We start from the raw sequence: 13,876 nt of genomic DNA on the forward strand, positions 1-13,876 counted from the left end.
TTTACTAATTGAGCTAACCAAACAGTGACATTCAGTTTAAATATAATGTCTTATGTTCCCACCGCCATCTAATAGATAAAACAATCTGCTCCAATGCAAAACTTTTTTGCCGACCCCTGCTGTATATTATTACTTGTTGTTCTTCATCAAACATTCGTATTCAATGTAGTGATAAGCGTCGATATTGCCAGACTTCTACATGAAGAAACAGAACGTAGTGACGAAACGCACTTTGTAGAGCAGTTTGTCCGTTTTGAGCTATTGTAGAAACATGGCAGCGCAACATGGTGACGTCCGTGTAAGGGGGGGACCCGCGGTTATCATTCTAAGGTAATAGAAACATAATGGTTCATTATGTAAGGTCTTTATACACCACTGAAAACATAGTTATGGATCTTATATTGCATTTCTGTCAATAAATCCTCAGAAATAATACACACTGGACCTGTAAAAGGAAAGCAGATATAACATCATTCTGCTACACAAAAGTTATGCCTTTTTTTGGACTGGTTTTGTTGCTTTTTTATTGTAATTGTTAATTATTGTAATTTTACTTCTTCTTCGTACTAAAGAATATTCAAATAAAACAATGTCAAAAAATACATACAGGCAACAAGAGGTCAAAGGCAAAAATGTTGGGAACTACTGCTTTACTTCAATTTTGGGAGACTTTAAACTATACATTTCAGAGAAAACTATTGTACTCTCTACCCGACCACATTTATTTTAGGATGGTAGTTACATGTTACTTTTTCAGACGAAGTCTTTACTTTTAGCTTTAGAATGCAAACTTTTCAGCAACAATGAAAAATACCCAGATCAGTCAATGTTTCAGAAAATATACCTTCCTCTGTTTTATGTACAAGCCCCAAATGAATACCTGGTTATAAATGGATTACACAAGTTTGGTTCTAGTCCCTTTTTACTTATTATATTTCTTCCAGATGCATGCATTGTTCCTTATGGTCCTGTGTGCTGCACTGTCCTGTGCCAGCTCTGACAGCAACCAAGACAACATACAGACTCTAATGGATAATGGTTGGTACCTCCTCCTTTCTCTACTGAACATTCCTCTTCCTTCTACATTTGTCGCCTCACCTCACATGCAGTAAATGTTGATTAAAACCGGTCTGTGTGTATGTGTGTGTGTTTCTTGTCCATTATTAAACTAGTTCTGGTCCTGAGGGTGCCTTATGGTCAGGGTACCAGGGTATATGTTCCTCTGACCTGTGGAGAAGCTTATCAAGACCAGTCGGTGTTTTGGAAGAAAAATGGTAATACAACTCTTACTACTACTATTGATACTATTTCTACTACCACTAACACCTGTGCTAATGTGCTAGGTGCCATACAATATGATACGATACTACACAATGCTAATAAAAAAAGATTGCATTTTCTGCAAAAAAGTGAGTTTTTCTTCAGTCAGATGGCAAATTGAAGCACTGACGTTGTTGTTACTTTGACCTGGGTCCCTGTCTCAGGCGAGTCTCAGCCAGCTCTGCAAGGGAACCAAGTCAATGTCCTGGTAGAGGAGATGGATGGAGGGAACTACACTTGTCACCTCGGCCCAGACGGAGAATACCTCAACCACACCGTAATCATGATCCAACTAGACCCAGACAACAGGACTGTTATACTGGAAAAGAAATCCCCTGAAGAAGGTAAGATAAGAAAGATGGAAGGAGGATGAGGATGCAGGGAAAAAACAAAGGACTGAAACATATACAGAAAAGACAAACAGACAGAGATAAAGATTTGTTGTGTAATTTTGCCTGGCAAGAATTATTTTATCATTTATTTTATTACTCGAAGAGACATAGGATAGATGTAAGTGGATAGCTGAGATAAGAAAGATGGTTTGAGAGGTAGATAAGATGGGGGAAAAATTTGACAGAGGCTGTGCCCAAAAGCAGACAGCATTGAAAAGATAAGATGAATGGAGGAGGAATTGGATAAAAGGAGGACCAGAGTAATGATGGGAACGGAAGACGCAATTGGACAGAAAGAGGGAACAATGAACGCAACAACATAATGATTACAAGAAAGGTACCAAAGGGGAGGAAAAAATTAAAAATCAAACAAACCACACAGAGGTTGGCACAATGTGCAGGCTTTGTGTCACACTCATCATGTTATTTGTACTGTACTGTTCTTAGACTTTTCTCTTTTGAAAAAAAAAAAGGATTTAAACATTTTATCATAGATCATTTGCCACCTTTCACAAATTGCAACCTGTGAAAGTTCTAAAAGCTTCTGCATTGTTTATACTGAAAAACCATCATCCTTTCTCCCGTTTTGTTGCCATAAGGCAATGTTGTTGTTTTTATGCAAATGCTCCGTACTTGTATAGCGCCTTTCTAGTCTTTTCGACCACTCAAAGCGCTTTTACACTACATCTGCATTCACCAGTCACACACATTCATACACTGAGCCTAAGTGCTCAAACGGAAACTAACATTCACACTCACTCATACACTGGCGAAACAGCCGCCAGGGGCAATTCAGGGTTCAGTATCTTGCCCAAGGACACTTCGACACGCAACCAGGGGGAGCCAGGGATTGAACCACCGACCGATTAACGGCCAACCCACTCTACCTCCTGAGCCACAGCCGCCCCATTATGTGCCTGATTTGATGGAACAAAATGTTAAATATAGTGAAGAGGTTTCGTTGAATCTTCTCCTCCGCTTTCTGGCTTGTTTACAGTAATTATGATCCTGACATGAATCTTACAATGATATATCATTGTTTAAAGGCTGGGACCTTCACAAGAAGGGCTCTGAAACACAAAAGAGAGAGAGAGAAATTGTACACAAGAACACAAAGGAAGGGAGTGACCTAGAGTGCTGACAGCGTCTCTGTTCTTCCAGGTCACATCCACTGTTCAGCACTTAACTATAAAGGCTCCTTCCATTGCACCTGGACAAAAACAAAGTCCAGATCCAACGCTGCTGTGCTCCTGGTGAAGGCAGAACGGTAAGGACAAAACATAATTTCTCACACAACACTCATCTTACTCATGTAAAGTAGATCATGCATTCTGTGTCTAGATAGCATTGTACCAACCGGTTTGTCTTCAATCTAGTTATTTGGAAAAGATTCCCTGTGAGCTGAATGCCGATGGATCAGGGGTTCACTGCCAGGATGCCAACTGCCCCTACAAAGAGGAACAACACCGCATCTCCCTCACCATTTACATACATATCGACTCTCGCCTTGAGGCCTACACGAAGACTTTCTACCTTAGAGAGATTGGTAAGTCGTAGTATTTTAACGTCTCTGTCAAAAAAGAGCCAATATGTCTTGTGGTTTGTTTTGGAATACTTTGATTTACCATGGGAGGAGCAACAAACAAGGAAACCTAAAACATATTTCAGCGTTTATTTTAGAAAGAACAGAACTGAACTGCTCTTCTGATACATTCTGTAACTACGTTTTGACCTGCGTGTGATGCAAATACTTAAGCGTGGTGTGGTCATATTTTCATCCATGCACCCTTATTCCCTTCAGTCTATGCTTGCAATCCTGTCACATCTTCCTCACTGTACCGTTTCCTTCCCTCTCCCCATCCTTTCTCACCTCATTCCTCTTCCTTATCACCCGATCTAGTGAGGCCTGCAAAACTACCTAACCTGCGCATCAGTGATGGGACGGTGTTCAGCTGGAACTACCCTGAATCATGGGAGAAGCCCTGCTCTTTCTTTGGCCTGCAGTTCCAGGTCAAAGTGGTCAAGGCGGTCAAAGACCCAAAACATCCCTGTAACAGTGAAGGGCACATAATGGTATTCATTACATGCCTGATGTTTATCAAGTGGCACTACTGTAAAAATGAATTTGCTGACCAATTTAATCACATTGTCTTGATTGTGTCTCATCTTCTCTTGTTCAGGGTAACATCACTGAAACTAAGTACGAGGTTAATGTCAAAACCAAGAAGTATGTTTTCTGTGTGCGAGCTCAGGACAAGCACACCAGTGGGCCATTTGGCCACTGGAGCCATTGCATGTAAGTATTTTACTTGGACGAGTGTGTTTTGACTGGGTTTGTTAGCAAATATTTAATTTGCATGACAGCTTATGATTTATCCAAATAACACACAAGTTATGCCATGCCAACATTGACCTGATCCATACTGTTTCATTCCAACACGTCCTGTCTCCAGAGTGAATAAAGATGTTGTGACCTGCTAGCTTCTTTTACTGGACTGCAGCCATAAAGGAAGGAAGACCACAAGGATGGAAGAAAAACTAGCAATGCACAAAAAGTGGTGCTGTGCTTCAGGAGTGAATGTATACCTGTACAGTATTTATTGATCACTCATTCAAAAGTTGTCTTAAATTTTTTAAAAACATTTTTTTAATATGATTTAAATTATTTACTAAATTTGCCCTTTGTAACTCTTATATATATAACAATCCTTGCAGAATAGTTGTTAATATTTTTCTTAACATTTCATAATAAATGCATGAACATCTCAACAAAGGGTCTCAAATCTATTTCAAATATAATGGTGATTACTTGTAATGAAATATTGTCAAGAAATGTCCATATTCTGTTACTACCCACTTTAAATGACAATACAGGCAAATTTAGGTACCAAAAAAAGTTTATTGTCATATTTACAGCCAGGATGTCAGGGATGTGATGAGAAAAACACAAAAAGGCAGCTCTAAAGAAATTGTCCCAAGAAATGAGAAGGAGTTGAATGTCAAAGAGAGCTGTAAACCTGACAAAATCTGAAAATCACATCCCTAATATTTCCAAGAGCTGCAGGTGCAACTTGTTCATACGGCAGAGTACATCTTCCCCTTCCCCCAACATGTCCCTTTCTTCATCCATAACTTAAAATAAACATTGACAATAAGTGCAGACGCATTCATTTCAATAACAAAGAAGGAACCCCCCCCCAAAAATGTAAAATGCACGTTTTGTGCTGTCAGTTTCTTGCACTCCCTTCATCATTCCTCATCCTCACTTTTCATTTATCAACATTTGGTTTCACCAAAACTGTTCAAAAAAAGCTCTAAACAAAACACAAACTAATGAAATCTGCATTTAAAAAGTGTGTGCGTCAGTGTTGCAACAAGTGGAAATGCACAGAAAAACACATACATTTCTAGGCATATATGCACACACACACACTGCTGTCCACTGATGGAAACCTGACACGTCCATGTGCCTACAGTACTTGCGTATAAAGTATACATGTACGACATCCTCCAACCCACAGTCCTGTGTCCAGAGACCCCTGCATACAAGTAGCAAGTTGCATCAAAACATGCACATGACAGTGCATTGTTTTGATGAAATTTTTTTTGCTACGATCAGTTTCAATTTCAACAGCTGGTAATGTCACAGTAGCTTTGAGGATTATTGCATATGATTACATGTCAAATTGTGTAGGCTGCAGGCATCACTTTGATTTTAACCATTGCTCTCAACACATTCTGTCATTCCAATGTTTCATTTGAATTCTTCACCATATTTTGCAGAGTGCCGTTGCCAGATCTCCTGCAGTAAAAATCATATAAATTAAACGGTTGATTTATCCTCAGTTCTTGACATCACTTATTGACCTTACTGTAGTGAAATTAATTTGTTTTTACTTGCTTGGTATTAGCAAAGATTCTTGATAGTTACAGCAAAGTATGCCTACTTAAAGTAGTAGTGAAGTTCACACCACCTATAATGCGAAAATGCTGTAAAACACCACCAATCTGAAAGACCAAGCAGTTTTAAAAGGTCGCATATATATTTTAGGGTACTACTGAACTGTGAACTTCAAGATGCATTTTTGCCACCTGACTGAAGTAGGTATGCAGACGTTTGTGGGTCAGAGTGGCTCGTGGAATGCGGCCTCAAACCTATGAGTAGTTTTTTAACCCGCCCAGGTGTATTTTACGATTACCACACCAACCATCATTATTACTGTAATAAATGAAAACAATATTTGGGAAAATAAATGTGTGAGATTTGGGAGAGACGGAGAACATGCAAATATATAAATGGGGAAGCCCATCTCAATCCTGAGTGTTGGCAGCTGCAGGGTTAGCGTAGGATCTGTTGTAAGGTTTGAAATGAAGGACTTGTGATACTCAAGTTTGTATGTGTATGAGAATTTAATGATGGGATGGTAGCATCCAGCCCGAGTCTTTGCAGAGGATGCGGGCCCTCCTCAGTGGTGCTGCTTCTTGGATAGGTACCTACACACACACACACACACACACACATTCAGCACATATAATACTAATATATATCTTTCATACTTTAGACACATTTTAATTAAGTTTTATTGATTTCAGACATTGAGTGTTCTTGGAAATACATTATGTAGGCATTTTAGGTATGTTAGCGTATTTGTTTTGCACATGGCAGTTCTAACATGTGCTACAAGCATGTTTTATGTCACTAATACTAAGCAATTGTTCTTATAACTGTTTAGCGTGCGTGTGCTTACCTCTCCCAGTGTTTGTGGTTGAGTCCGCTGAAGTCATCAAGCTTGGCGATCTCTTTGAGGTACTGAGCCAGTTTATACAGCTCCCTGTCCTTCTCCCTGTTAAGATGGGCCTTCATGAAGGGTCGGATCTAACACACACACACACACACACACACACACACACACAGAAAATACATTTCAGCAACATGTGCATAATGCTGATTACAATGAGACAAAAGAGAGGGTCAAAATAATGACAATGGCTGCCTACCTTTAATCCGTTCTGTGGGTTCATGAGGAAGTTTCGTCCAATGTCATCAAACATAATAGTGTTCTTTCTGTTGTAAAATTCTCCATACTTCCCCCATATCACACCCAGGGGCTTCACCTGGATAAGTGCATGCCATAAAACACACTATATAAGTGCTCTCACCTTTCTCTAAAGCCACAGTAAAACGGCAGCGAGTATTTATGATCAGGTGTGTGTACCAACCTCCACAACCCCTCTCTTAGGGGTATGTACTGTGATCATTGCTGCACTGTCCAACATGAACGTAATCTTGTAGTTAGGGTTGTCAGTCACTCCCAGCTCCTACACACACACACACACACACACACACACACACACACAGCAGCATTATCTTCGGTTCCCCTCTAAAGCCAAATGCTTAATGTTAAATTGATTAACACTGCCACCTTTTGGCAAAAAAGGGTACAGTACAGTAATGGTAACAGTCTGTTGATACCATGTTTTGCAAACAACACAAAAACACCCTGTACGCAGGATAAGCGGTTGACAATGGATGGATGGATGGATGGGACAAAAACTAACACAACAAGTAGAATAACTTACTTTCATTTTGGCATCAATCCACTTCATACTTGTAGCAGCTAAAGAGAGAAAGCACATGTGTAAGATGTATAGTCCACAAGCAGATATTGATACAGAAGAAATCAAAAAACAGCAAATGGCCATCAAATATGATAATAATTATAAATATAAAAACAACTGTTAACTGCTTAGTGACACTGTAAGCTGCCCAATAAATACAACTTTTGTACAGAAAATGTACAAAAGAGAAAAGAGAAGACAGGACACGTACACCAGATGACAATGTCATAGTCCTCGTAGGCTGATGTCAGAAACTCGTGAAGATATGGTCTCATCAGCTCCTGACCCGTTTCTGCACATGACTTGTGATCTAAACATACATAGGATGAAGATATTAATGCACAGTGTCCTATCCTATTAAAATAGGAACTGATTGGCTGGCTTACAGTGATGTATTTCTATTTTGCAAAGTGTTCCGTTCTACTGACCAACATTAAAGAAGGTGCCAGCAAAATACAGATTTTTGTATCAATCTGTCAAAGTTTTACAGTTGCTCATAACAATGTCAACTTTACGAAACTCTCTAAGATTGCACCCATAAAAAATATGCACAGATGAAAAGAAGAGAACAGTGGAGACACCGTATTAAAGCATGCTATGATTTAACAAGTCAGTGGTTTCCTGGTGTTAGTGTCACTGTAACTCACCGAACAGCGTATAGTCCACATCCAGTACCAGAAGCCTCTTTCCTTCTCTGGGAGGGTTCAGCTCCTCCACCTTATAGTCTTTGACTCTGCGGGCTATTTTAGCCAGGTTCTCCTCTCTAGAGACATACAACAACATTTGTTTCTGAGACGCACACAGATTTATTTCCCCGCGCTCTCTTGTAATATTCATCTTGCTTCTATACAGCCACAGACACATAAAGACATCAAACCTGTTCTCCACTTCAACGACCTCCTCCTCGATGTCAAAATCATTGACCACGTCATCGTTCTCTGGGGGAGGGGCTAAAACCTCTTCCTTCACAAAAAACAAAAACACATGCAAGTATACCAGTCAGCCAAGGGGCACCTTTAACGCAACACAGTAAATAAGGCTAGTTAAGCAACATGTGAGCATTTATCAACAGCTAGCAGGATCATTACCTAAACAACCACTTATTGACCAGTTGAACAAAGCACTTTTACCAATGTCTGGTAAAAGTGCATATTAGCCAGTCACTCAGGCACATATCCACTTAACTGAGCAACTAGTCTTTTAGTCATAGTCCCAGCCCACTAATCTCTGGAGTCAGTTAATTCCTCTATCATCCCGCCACCTACCAGACTCTCCTCTCTGGTACCCATCATCATGATCTTAGTGTTAGGCTTCAGCTTCAGAGATCCCAGCTTCACCTCATCCTCTGCAGGTTTACCTGTAGGCAGGAATGCAAGAGAGAAGGAATGGAAGGATATGTGGAGAGATTAATTTAGCTCAAAACATGCCCAAAGCCTGGGGACATGTAGGGGTGGATTTATTTGATCAGAAGTTTGTTCCATTCAGGAGAGAAGTTTCATACATAAAGTTAACCATACTGCAAAAGCAAAAAAGGGATGGATATCATATGGCATTTTTTACACTAGCTCCCCCTGGTATAACACACTTGTGATCCCTGATGCGCTCTCACCTTTGACCTTGAGCCCAAGTAGTTTCTGTCTCTCTGGCAGCACCCCCGTCAAGGTCTTAATGGACTGTTTCAGGTCCATCACTGTGTCCTCTTCAGACAGAGAACTGATGGAGTACTCCTGACCTCCCCACTTTATGATCACCGATACTGACATGGCTCTTCACACACATACACACACAGTGATGCACGCGCGCACACACACACACACACACACTCTGCTGCAGCTGGAGTTGGGTATGCACAAGCCCAGACAAGTGCACACGCTTTCAAGCAAATACTTCCAGCTACAGTAACAAACGTGCACACATACACCTTGCAAATAGAGGGAAATAGACAAAGTAACAGCAGAGATGTCAGGATGCCACACTGTAATTGACAGAAGCTCGAGCAAAATACAGAAAGTAGCTAATAATGAAACACAAAGAACAAAACATGGCATCACTTTTGTTAAACACCTGTTGTTTTGACTGGCTGCTTCAAGACCCTACGGCCAAACGCCACATAATCAGAGTAGACACTGCCAGTCCCTGATGTTGATATTTTTAGCATGAGACGGCTAACACGAGTAGCAGAAATGTAAACACCCGGGGTAACCAGCCAACTAGCTAGCATTAGCTAACCAAGCTATACGGTTTAGGTATCCTTACCTGGAAGAACAAGCTAACGCGTAATGCTAGGCAAACACTGTACAATTTGGTCGAAACGCTGAATGAGTGAATGAAGTTTGCCGTTATGTTTCATTCATCGAGAGGCGCACACTCTGTTCTTCCTGGCGTCCCGTCACGCCGGTAGTGACGTAGAGACAAAAGCTTTGTTACCATAGTGACCATTTCTCAATAGATTGATACAAAATCGTTTGATGAGTAGTGTTTGATAGTTTTCACTTACTTCTTTCTTACATTTCATTTAATAGAGACAAGACAAAAATAAAAAGGAAAGAAAAGAAAACGTGTTAGACATTTTTTGTCTAATTATTTTTTAGTTTGTTTTTAATATGTACCCAGGACTCGATGCTGGGTATATCCTATAGACTGTAAAAAAAAAAAAAAAAAAAAAGGTATACCGGTAGTCTTGTGAAATAAAGTAATTTAGATTGTGATTGTTGTTTAAACATACATGATTTAAAGATGTATGTGGTCACTTTAAAGATACATCCTCTGCAGTTCATGAGTGGGGTTGTATTTTACGTGCCTGGCATGTCATAGTTTCTTCTTCTAGACTGCTTTAACGTTACAGGAGAACATCCTACCTGCTTATAAAGAAAGCATTTGACTATATATTTTTTCTAATTTGTATTGTTTATTTAGATTCCCGTTAATATTACTCCTAATCGTCCCGTGTTACTTATTAAAGTACCTAGTATAATGAACAAATATTTACACATACAGGCTACCTGAACATAACCATAATATCACTACAGTTCAGTGACTCACCTCCACCCTTCCATCCCAACTGTAAACCTGATCACATTCACAATTCACAGAAGCAAAGACTAGCTAAATATCCAGCTCTAATACGGACAACATCTTCCCATGAAGGTAAGTTTACATTACATTAACAACTAGCTTCACTTTCCATTATTGGTGTAACAAGTACGGGACCATAAGATTTAATGGGACGGCCTATTGCGCATGCACAGTCCGTCCTCTGTACCTAGGGGATCGGCCTAATGGCTGCTAGGTGAGATGAGCGGATCGGCCGCATCCTTTAAGTGTGAGGCGCTTCCATCAAGAAGACCGTTAACTCGGGCGCTGCCGAGTTAAAATGGTCGATATCCGACCCGAAAAGCATCCCGAAACCGTTGTACATATTGCGAACATCGTCCTTGTAGTGTAAGTTCTCTTTTTATTTCTTATTAATCTCTGGGCGTCAAAGCTAACTTGCTAAGGATGTCTACCACTCTCTTGCTAGCTAAGCTACAGTTGGACTATGCGGAGCAGTTTGTGTTAATCTTCAAATGGTTTAGGCTAACACTAACGTTATTTGCTTGTTTGTGAAAATGTGTGTCCGTGGTAGAGTCGGAGCAAGGCTAACAAGTCGGGCGTGTTTTTATGTACATTTGTGTTGAAGTGAGCTTGATTGTTGACAGTACGTTAGCTAACATAAATGACAGCGATGCTAGCTAACTAGCTACGTTAGCTTGAATTGTTGGCTCTGTGCCTGCTGCCTGCAGCTCATCATCTCAGCACGTACACCGTTATAACTATATTACCAACCTGAAACATCACGCACGGAGAAACCGTTTATTTGGTTTGTGTATCCTATATTAAACTGCAACATACAAACCGGTCTAGTTAGTGAACTGTTGCAGTCTTTTGCGGGGTAACGTTAAAAATTTTTTTTCTTCTTTCGCCGAGACAGGGGGGTTACTAGAGTTCATGGCGTAACGTTATCACAATCGATGCCGCACTCACTCATCCATAACGTCTGTAGCGCCGATGTTTCAGTTAAGCGAGTAACTTAAGGGTATAAATGCAGCTATTTAGACTAAGTCTAACCACAACATGCCCTGTACCTGGGCTTACGACAGATAAAAATACAGTGGTAGACGAACGCGTTAAGTTATATAAGATTGGACTCTGCGAAGTGATCTCTCTCTGGCCAGTGATAGTCGTGGTGAATTCAGAGTTATGTAAGTTATCAAGGTCCTGTCCTGGGATGCAGGGACATTAATGTATAGAAAGTCTGCTATTGTCGACTTTGAAGCAGTCTCGGGCATAATAAAGTATAAATTTGTTATTTAAGCTTGAGGTGGAATGACTAAATTGTGAATCAATGCGTGTTGAGCAACTAGTTTATGAAGTTGCCGTTTGCTGTACCTACATTGCAGGTTTGTAAACAGATTCCCGAAAAGACTGCAGGAGCTTATCTCTTTTAAGTCAGATTATGCTTCCTAGCATTATGTTTTTCTGTGAGATACAGTGAATTTACCCATTGCTGCTGGTGCAAGCCTGGTTGGCAATGATTGATTGATTGGATTAAGTCTTCCTAAACAGGACAAAGCAGGTTTGTCATGGATATTTCGAACAATAAAGTTGCAGCAGAAACATACTCAGAATAGCTTTCAAGTAGCTGTTGATCAACAAGTGTGATCTAAACATGATTTTATTTATTAGTTATTATGCATGAGATGAAACTATTTTAATTAAGTGATTTTTGAGATGATTGGGGGGGAATTTGTGTTGCAGCAGCGCCTGTGAAAGTATTCAGGGGAAAGGAAATAAAACAAATGCAATCTTTAGTATAACGATAAGCAATACAATATCTAAATTATTGAGCAGGTATGTTAATGTTGTCCAGGTAGATTGTAAAATTGGGAAGTAACAGGAGTTCACATACAGGTGGCACATCTTTTGTAAATTTTGATCGATAAATATGGATCATGTCACTTACTGTCACATGGATGTAAGTCGTATAAGTACATGTATGTTTCATGTATAAACAGGGTTGTGGTTTAGAGAGAAGATAGGTTCATTTATCTCTGGGGGGAAAATTTCATGTCACAGCAGCAATATACTAACAAACCACACAGTACAAAGAGTAGTGCTTAAACAAATATCAAATTCAAGTACTAACAAAAGTAAAAACCTGTGCTAATTGCATTTAAAAGATGTATTGCACTGTGCCATAAGTAAAGGACAGTGTAATTGTAGTCCAATTAGTGAGTCCACTAAGAATCTCAGCAGTCTCAGAGTCCACTAATGTCCACACTGCGAAAATGTATACAATGAGATAACAGCAATGTTAGCTATCAGAGATTTTGCCATACCATTTACTTACTAAGGTATGTACCCCTTTAATATCTGATTGTATTAGGCCGTTGCGTAAGGGCAATGTTACAAATCAATGAGCAGGACAGTTTTACAGCAATATTGGGTTTACAAGATTTTTCCATCAATATGATGAAGTACCTCAGTACAGATTTTTTTTTAGATGTTTGATTCACAGACATCCAATATCTGTTTTTGTTAACTAATGTTAACGTAATTAAATTTATGAAAATGTACTTATGTATTAATATTGTGATATAAAAACTCACATACTGACATATAAACAATTAACCCACATTGCCCACCACTAGACATCGTAGAACAGAAAATAAAGAAAATGCTACTAAACGTATGCTGCAACTATAAATGGAACAGTGTGTGAAAGACTGAGGAGGCGCATATGTGAATAAGCTGATTTTGCAAGTATACCTAATTTGTCTAGTTTGCTTTCACAGTTGCTCATGTTAAGTCCTGTGCAGTTGGTTAGTGTGTGGAAGCAAACAGAAAAGCTTGGATTAATTTGCATGTACTCAATTCTGGATTGATTATTGACCGATAGATTTACCTATGCAAATCATATGATGAAGCAGTTCTTCACATATACAATCCCCTCCAAAAGTATTGGAAATTCCTTTGTTTTTGTTGTTCACTGAAGACATTTGGATTTAAGATCAAAAGATGAGTATGAAACAAGAGTTCAGAACTTCAGCTCACATTTCCTGGTATTCACATCTAGACGTGTTAAACAACTCAGGACATATCACTGTTTGTATTAGACCACAGCATTCTTAGTTGAGCAAAAGTAATGGAACAAATAATCTTAAAGTAAATAACATTTACTGTTTGGTGGCATAACCCTTGCTTGCAGTAACTGCCGCAAGCCTGCCACCCATCGACATCACCAAACTGTTGCATTCTTCATTTGTGATGCTATTCCAGGCTTTTACTGCAGCTCTTTCAGTTCTTGTTTGTTTCGGGGTGTTTCTCCCTTCAGTCTCCTCTCAGGAGGTGAAATGCATGCTCTATTGGGTTAAGGTCAGGTGATTGACTTGGCCAGTCTAAAACCTTCTACTTTTCCCCCTGATGAAGTCCATTGTTTTGTTGGCAGTGTGCTTTGGGTCATTGTCCTGCTGCATGATAAACTTCCTCCTAATTAGTTTCAATGC

General features: G+C 39.6%; 3 protein-coding genes across 7 annotated transcripts in view; 2 read left to right on the forward strand and 1 right to left on the reverse strand.

The window, feature by feature from the left end:
• Positions 1 to 944: 944 nt before the first annotated feature.
• On the forward strand, positions 945 to 4,251 carry il12bb (interleukin 12B, b). Its single transcript, XM_046040552.1, has 8 exons — positions 945 to 1,038; positions 1,173 to 1,274; positions 1,485 to 1,664; positions 2,874 to 2,979; positions 3,089 to 3,258; positions 3,613 to 3,785; positions 3,893 to 4,008; positions 4,166 to 4,251. The coding sequence occupies exons 1-8, from the start codon at positions 945 to 947 to the stop codon at positions 4,191 to 4,193; spliced, it is 969 nt and encodes a 322-aa protein (XP_045896508.1). The 3' UTR covers positions 4,194 to 4,251.
• Positions 4,252 to 4,591: 340 nt separating this feature from the next.
• Positions 4,592 to 10,559, reverse strand: ublcp1 (ubiquitin-like domain containing CTD phosphatase 1). Of its 4 annotated transcripts, none has more exons than XM_046039302.1 (11): positions 10,374 to 10,559; positions 8,941 to 9,252; positions 8,597 to 8,688; positions 8,209 to 8,294; positions 7,979 to 8,094; positions 7,543 to 7,641; positions 7,293 to 7,330; positions 6,933 to 7,031; positions 6,711 to 6,854; positions 6,461 to 6,588; positions 4,592 to 6,206 (listed from the first exon to the last, which is right to left on the reverse strand). In XM_046039302.1, exons 2-11 carry the CDS (start codon positions 9,092 to 9,094, stop codon positions 6,179 to 6,181), a joined length of 984 nt encoding a protein of 327 aa, XP_045895258.1. In that variant the 5' UTR covers positions 9,095 to 9,252; positions 10,374 to 10,559; the 3' UTR covers positions 4,592 to 6,178. The 4 variants fall into 4 exon arrangements, with proteins under 4 accessions (XP_045895258.1, XP_045895260.1, XP_045895257.1 ...); XM_046039304.1 differs by lacking the exon at positions 10,374 to 10,559 and adding an exon at positions 9,588 to 9,744 and having other exon boundaries at positions 6,711 to 6,827; XM_046039301.1 differs by lacking the exon at positions 10,374 to 10,559 and adding an exon at positions 9,588 to 9,744.
• Positions 10,384 to 13,876, forward strand: part of LOC123962865 (RING finger protein 145-like) — a 23,042-nt gene continuing 19,549 nt past the window's right edge. Inside the window, exon 1 of one of the 2 annotated variants that reach the window (XM_046039300.1) lies at positions 10,384 to 10,478. The gene's annotated coding sequence lies outside the window, so the exon portion shown is untranslated. Of the gene's footprint in view, positions 10,479 to 10,608; positions 10,773 to 13,876 lie in introns of those variants that run through there. The other variant, XM_046039299.1, reaches the window with a different exon arrangement.

This window comes from Micropterus dolomieu, linkage group LG23 (assembly GCF_021292245.1).
Source record: "Micropterus dolomieu isolate WLL.071019.BEF.003 ecotype Adirondacks linkage group LG23, ASM2129224v1, whole genome shotgun sequence".
Lineage (NCBI taxonomy): Eukaryota > Metazoa > Chordata > Actinopteri > Centrarchiformes > Centrarchidae > Micropterus > Micropterus dolomieu.

Bases quoted from the DNA above. Each gene is read 5' to 3' on its own strand.
- ublcp1 (XM_046039302.1), bottom strand. From the start codon at position 9,094: ATGTCAGTATCGGTGATCATAAAGTGGGGAGGTCAGGAGTACTCCATC. The intron at 8,095-8,208 runs GTTTGATGTCTT...GTATGTCTCTAG, and splicing joins GTCGTTGAAGTGGAGAACAG to AGAGGAGAACCTGGCTAAAA. The intron at 7,331-7,542 runs GTACGTGTCCTG...TTCTCTCTTTAG, and splicing joins CTATGACATTGTCATCTGGT to CTGCTACAAGTATGAAGTGG.
- il12bb (XM_046040552.1), top strand. From the start codon at position 945: ATGCATGCATTGTTCCTTATGGTCCTGTGTGCTGCACTGTCCTGTGCC. The intron at 1,665-2,873 runs GTAAGATAAGAA...CTGTTCTTCCAG, and splicing joins AAAGAAATCCCCTGAAGAAG to GTCACATCCACTGTTCAGCA. The intron at 4,009-4,165 runs GTAAGTATTTTA...TCCTGTCTCCAG, and splicing joins GGCCACTGGAGCCATTGCAT to AGTGAATAAAGATGTTGTGA.